The sequence below is a fragment of the Hakea prostrata genome, chromosome 2 (assembly GCF_041222555.1).
Source record: "Hakea prostrata isolate BN-2017 chromosome 2, UWA_Hpros_2, whole genome shotgun sequence".
NCBI classification, from domain to species: Eukaryota; Viridiplantae; Streptophyta; class Magnoliopsida; order Proteales; family Proteaceae; genus Hakea; species Hakea prostrata.
This window is the reverse complement of record NC_142601.1, coordinates 64,047,267-64,054,201: the sequence shown is the minus strand read 5'-3', so window position 1 is coordinate 64,054,201 and position 6,935 is coordinate 64,047,267. Positions and strand designations below refer to the sequence as shown.

At 33.3% G+C, this 6,935-nt stretch overlaps 1 protein-coding gene across 1 annotated transcript; it reads left to right on the top strand.

The window, feature by feature from the left end:
• The first annotated feature begins 4,729 nt into the window (after window positions 1–4,729).
• On the top strand, window positions 4,730–6,527 carry LOC149025671 (F-box protein At3g07870-like). The gene has a single exon (XM_089143161.1). It carries the CDS (start codon window positions 4,970–4,972, stop codon window positions 6,320–6,322), a length of 1,353 nt encoding a protein of 450 aa, XP_088999287.1. The 5' UTR covers window positions 4,730–4,969; the 3' UTR covers window positions 6,323–6,527.
• Window positions 6,528–6,935: the final 408 nt, after the last annotated feature.

Below are 6,935 nucleotides of genomic sequence, written 5' to 3'. Positions count from 1 at the left end.
CTACATTCTTCCACAGGTTATCCATTTTGGTAGTCCTTGTCTGTCAGAGTGGAAATTTGATAGTCCCTATTTAAAAGCTGAAGTTGTCTGCATATTAAATATGGAAAAAATATTAGATTACTAATAAACTAATAATATTGAGAAAAATAATTGAAATCATTGCTTATAACTCGCATACTTTGGCCCTTGGTCACCAACATCTAAATCCAGTGCCCTTAACAGATCTTCACCCAAATTCTTCTTCCAATATGATCTCTTTCTACTTCTGATTTTTGTAAGAGATATATTTTAAGTTCTTAATAGTTTGATTTCATAAAATAATAAATAATACCCAAAACTATAATTTTATTTCATAATATAATAATAATCAATACTAATTGGAATGCCATGTATAATAATACATAATTACTTGATAATCATTTTCTTTATCATATGTTAACTAATTTTTGAAATATCAAAATGTTTTTTTTCATTTTTATCATTGTTTTTACTTTTTCTTTCCTTTCAATTATAAGTGATAAAGAAAAGTTACTAGGATACTACTATAGAACGTAAAACATAAATATATAACTTTTTAACCAAAATTATAATATCAGTAAACACTAAAAGTTTTCTTCGCAGATTAATCTAATAGCACAACAATTCCAATACTTGGCTCCACAATCGCAAAATTGTAAAATTATTCAGCTAATTCTAATATGATAGTATTCAAAATTATATTTCATAATAAAAATAAAAAATAAATAACATGTCAATAAGCACCTAATATTTATACTAAAACATATGAAACTTTGTAATTGAAGAAGTTGAATAATCATTCAATTCATTAAAAAATAAAAAGTCTAATTTTGTTTGTATTGTTAAGAAGTTAGAAGAATAAAATGTACCAAAGATTTTCTTTTTATGTAATAGTATTTCAATTGCCTCCAGTATATCATACTTATCCAAAAAAAGACGAATTGGAAATGATTATATTAAATTATAACTAATTACATAGAATAATCAGAGACAATAGCCACTAAGGATTTTGTATGATTATTTATTATCCTCAACCATACATAATGTATTTCTTATTTATTATCCTCAATCATGCATAATGTATTGTCTTTAAAAATAAATGAAAATTTTGGATGACATCCTAAGACAATTGGCACAAATGCCTCAAAATGTCTCTTAAATTTTCACAATGGTATACTCCTGTTAGCAAATTCTATTAATTATAATTTCATAATTTCTATATTACCTTAATCTCTTGTGAGTTTACAATGTTGTCCCTAAAAAAATAAAGAGATAATTATTGTTGCCCCCTGTATTTTGATTTTATTACTATTGTATCTCCTGTACTTTTCAAAATTACTAACCCAACTTTTAACTTTGTGTATAATTACTAATGCCCCCTATCGTTAAGTTCTATTAGTTTACTGATGATGTGGCATCTTTATATTTTTTCAAAAATCTCAAAATACCCTTATACTCATGTCTTTACTTATTTATCCTTTTGTCAAGTTACGGTAGTACCCTTAATTAACTGTGGAGAAAAAAGTAACAACAATCCGTTTTATTCTAAAAAAAAAACACCAAATAAAGAAATAATGATTGAATAAAACCACTGTACCTTGTATCGGCGATTTTTCCACCGGCGACATGAACCCCCCAGCGACACCGACCTTACCAAAAGTCGACGATATCCGAAATTTCATGCTTAATTCATTTGTTTTCTTTCAATCTCTTACTCATTCAAGCTGTTAATTCTCAGGGGTATTGAGCTTCCCCCAGTGGATTTGTTTGTGACAACGGCAGACCCTGTTCTTGAACCTCCAATCATCACAGTCAATACTGTTCTTTCCTTGTTAGCTCTTGATTACCCAACTCACAAGCTCGCTTGTTATGTCTCTGATGATGGCACCTCGCCTCTAACCTTCTATTCTCTTGTGGAAGCATCTGAGTTTGCAAAACTGTGGGTACTTTTTTGCAAGAAACACGATATTAAAATTAGAGCCGCTTTTATGTATTTATCCGGCGACAACACCGACGACTACTCACCTGAATTTAGACAGGAATGGAGGAAGACTAAAAGGTAACAGCAGTGTTTGATATCAAAATGAAACATGCACCTTACAGATGTCTGTTAAGTTTTTGTCTTTTTCTTTTGTAAGAATGGATATGAACCGCCCATATGAAATGGTTTAAGAATAGCTGTCCACTATAATTTGCTAGAGAATTCAAATGGCTGCTCAGAAAGGTGTCCCATATGAGACTTGTCAGTCTTTTCAGGAATTGAAAAAAGAAACCATCCGAGCAAAAAGTCGGGCGGTATGTCGCTCCATGTCGCCGTGTCGCCACGATCTAACACGGAGACATGGAGCAACATGTCAGACCGTGAATAAAACTCAAATAGAAACCAAAGAGGGACGAATTAACTCAAATTACGGATCACCAAAATCTTTCAATTAAGTTAATGATGGGAACCAAATCGGATTTAGATTTTGCCAATTTCTTTAATTTAAAATAAGTGAATCCAAAATAAATGAAGTTTAGTGAATGGGGGAAACCAAATCGGATTTGGATTTTGCCCATTTTTTTAATTCAAAATAAATGAAGTGTAGTGAAGGGGGGAAATCAAATCAGATTTGGATTTTGTCCATTTCTTTTTTTTTTTTTTTTTTTTTTTGGTTTGCCAACCCCTGTTTTATAAACCGGTGGTTCGACCCGCGTTGCACACCTGGTTGTGGTGGGTGAGTCTCCCAGCGGGGATTTTTTGCATCCACAAGGATTCGATACCGGAACCTTGTTTAAGCGAACCAAACTGCTTACCACTTGGACCAACCCCGTTGGTATTTTGCCCATTCTTTAATTCAAAATAAATGAATTTAAAATAAATGAAGTTTAGGATAAAATTGACATTTAATCTGGTTTTTATAAATAGGATAGCATCATCTTTTGAGTTCTTAATTTTTAATGAAGGATAAAGTAATCATTACATATTCAAATTTAAGAGATACTCAACACCGTTATAAGAAAGGGGGCAACAGTAGTTTCATAAAGGACAGGATTTTATTAGTAATAAAATCAAACTACAGAGAGGACAAGAGTAATTATCCCAAAAATAAATCATAAATTTCATCTTATTTTTTCCTTCTTTTTCCCCAAATTTGCCATTTTATATTAGGAAAAATTTTAGAAACATCCCAAAATTTGTAGCAAATATTACACACCCCAAAAAAATATATAAATTTGTAGAAACACCCCAAAATATATACTAATCTTCTTGCAGTTGTTGAAACAACAACATTTTGATGCATACCCTCATCCTCAATGAGAGATAGATGATTTTTTTTAAAGGAAGAAGATGCTAGCAGTTGGGATTTACTGAATTAGGATTAAAATTCAGCAAGGACAACATTATAATATTATAAAGAAAAATTAGAGGCTATAGGTTAAGAGTAATACTGTGAAATTACAAGACATTAAGGGCAATTTAGGAATTATGAATTATTTAATCATGACCTAACGGGATGTGCTAATGGAATATATCATTGTGGCATTTTTTTTAAGACATTTTGAAGTATCTCTGCCCAATCTGATATATTTTTTTAGATGTTTGTGATTTTTGCTATATATTTTGGGGTGTTCCTGTAATTTTCTCTTTATAGTATATAATATAGAATAATACAACTAATTAAGGGTATATTTGTCATTTAATTTAATTAGTTAACGTTTTTAATGAAAAAATGGGTGATTGCCAATTTGGGTGTCTATGTTTTTTGCCAATTATCTTGGAGTTTCTTTAAAATTTCCCCCTAAAAAAAATCATGCAAAATGTATGAACAAAGTAGTTATAAATCACAAAAAAAAAAAAAGAAATGAAGTGTTCTTAAAATACTTTCGGTGATTAACATTTAATAAATATCACAATGTTAAATATTTCTTTGTATTCACTTGTATTATTTGTATTAATTACTTTACATTATATAGTTCAAAATACTATTTGCCTTCATAATGTATGAATAAGTGAAGTAGTAATTCACGGGGGAATGAAATGAAATACTCTTAAAACAACTCATGTGATTCACATTTTTAATAAACATCACAATTTTTAAACAATTTTTTGTGTTAATTTCATTTCATTTTCATTCACTCACTATTTTAAATTATAGTTCGAAATATTATTTGTCTTTATGATATATCCAATAACTTTATAACTAATGGTTGCCTAAGTGAATGACTTGTGATGAGTTTATCTAGTTGTGAGCTTGTTCAACCTAATCTTGATAAGTATTACCAAATGTTCGAATTCTACATGAATTATAAACAAAGTATTATGATATTGCTAGTAATTGTATACATAATTTTACTCGTCTACTTTATCTGAAAATTTTCTGTACTTTTATATATATATATATATATATATAGTAAGACGTGCACGTTCACATGAAAATTTACTAGTATATCAAAACATTATTATATCAACACAAACCTCAGTTTTAGGAAAAAGTAAAAATATTATAAAACCTGATAAGGAAATGATAAGTTGGACCGAATTATCATGGTCGGACCAATATTTTGACCATACGGTGGTCGGACCATAGAGAAGATTCTATGTATATCATTGTAGTATCTTGTAAGATAGATTCCTGATCAAGGAGGAGTTATCTACCGTAGTTCGAAAGAAACTCAATTGGTAGAGTTCAAGAAGGAATCTGAGTAAGGTTTTGAGTTATAGATAAACTGAAAGATCTAAAGATCTAAAAAAAAAAGTATAAAAGGAGGAACAGGCTAAGAGAGGAGGTACTTGTTTTTCGAAGAGATTCATTCTAATTTTTTTTAACATTCCTGAATATATTCTTTCAGAGAATTCGTCTAATTTGCCGACTTCCCACTCCTTCATTATCGTGAGTTCGGCCGAGGGAATTCTAGTTAAAGGTTGTTCTAGTAGATGAAGAATGTTAAGGCAATGGCTTAAGAGAAGATGAGTACGAGAAAGAGAATGGGAAACTGTGTGATGAAACGCCGTGATCATCACATGGTTTTTGCTGATTTTCCTGAAGATTTTTTGTTGACCGTGCTTTCGAAATTGCCTGTGAAGACCCTTATGAAGTTCAGGTGCGTGTGTAAACGATGGCGTTATCTGATATCTAATGATCCTTATCTTGTTCAAGTTCACTCCCACCAATCCAAATCGAAACAATCTCTTCTCCTTTTTCTTTCAATTAGGGCCAATTCACTCAGAAAGGGTCCCTTCTCCTTTTCCCTAGAATCCATGGATAGAGAAAGAAATCCGATAAGCAGATTCAATTTAAAGTTGAAGACTAGGAATGCTCTGCTTTTACCTACACGTTTCGACCTGGTTTGTATCGAAGATGGGTGGATTGTTCATGTTTGTAATCCCGGTACACATGAAATCGTAACATTGCCCGAAGACCCAAAACTTCCCCTTTACCTTCTTCTTACTTATGTGGGTTTCGGATATGTTGAATCAAGGGACGAGTATAAAGTAGTTCGCTTCATTCCCCCTAATAATGGCCCTGTTTACGGTGAGGATGTTGAACCTGGTGCTTTGATTCCCAGGTGTCAAGTCTTTAACTTAGGAGGAACGAGAAAAAATTCAAGTTCAGGTTCTTCAGGTTCTTCAGGTTCTTCAGGTTCTTGGGCTTGGAGAAGCGTGGTGGTTCCCCCATACAAGGTTTTCTATGCTAGGACGCCGGCCTTCGTTAATGGAGCCATCCACTGGCTTGTCTTATACGAGCTCGGGGACTGGGAGGATGTGGCTTACCGTGAAAATGTGATTGACCCTGTCAACAAGATCCTTGTGTTTGATGTGGAGAGAGAAGAATTCAGTTTAATCCCACGCCCTGAAGATAGTCCTGATCTTAAGCCTCCCGGCACGCAACATATTAGCCATCTACTCCAATTGGTGGAGTTAAGAGGGTTGTTGTGTCTTTCATCCTGTGTTGAAGGTTTTGGTTCCAAAATGGACATATGGATGCTTAAAGGCTACAGGGATATTGCTAGTGGTAGTGGTAGCGGTACATGGGTGAAAGAATACAGTATTGACCTCAATGTTTTGCACCGTGGCTACCGACTGAGCGAGATTAACTTGCTAAGCGGTTTCGTTTATGCACCTAGAGACATAGATGACACAAAGATTTTAATTGAGACGACTTCAAGAGGTTTAGGCTACTACCATCTCCAAACTGCAAGTTTTGAAGGACTAATTCTGTATAGTAAACGAAACAAAAGCAAGCTCAGGCTACGTTTCACTGCTTTCTTTGTGGAGAGTTTACGTTCACCAACACAATTACCACCACCACTGGATTTCTGATGTGTAATATCTAACAAATGTTGAGTCTTCATCTCATTTCTAGTTAATAGAAGAGAAGTCAGTCATCTGTCATGCAAAGAAGACCTTGGATCGGAGCAGCAGAGGCTAAACCAAACACCACATAGAAACAGTCTCATATATATATTTTGTAGCTGCCATAGTGGTCTGTGCTTCATGTTATTCTATTTATGACATGGACTGTAGTACTGGATAATTCTATTTATCTTTTCCTGCGGGGCTTTGAAGTCATCTCTGATAATCTTTTGTGTCTAATCGTGGTTTTATGATTTGTTTAATCTCTAATCTTGAGCTTCTTTTTCTGTATGCAATCTCCCAAGATAAGCTAGGTGAAGAGACTTCACTTTGTGTGGTTTTAGGGTGTTTAGTAGATCATGTAGATCACAACTTTGCGTTTACTACTAGTGTTATGTGGTGGAACTATATGGTTGGAGGTGTAAATCAAATACATATCGAACTTGCCTGCAGTTCACTGTTCAGCAGCCATTATGACCATCCCATGGATTCGATACTGACCCATTGGTTGTTGGATGAGTTCCTCACTCCTCAGCAGATTGGTGCTTTGAATTCTGGGCAGGAATTTTTGAGGTCGTCT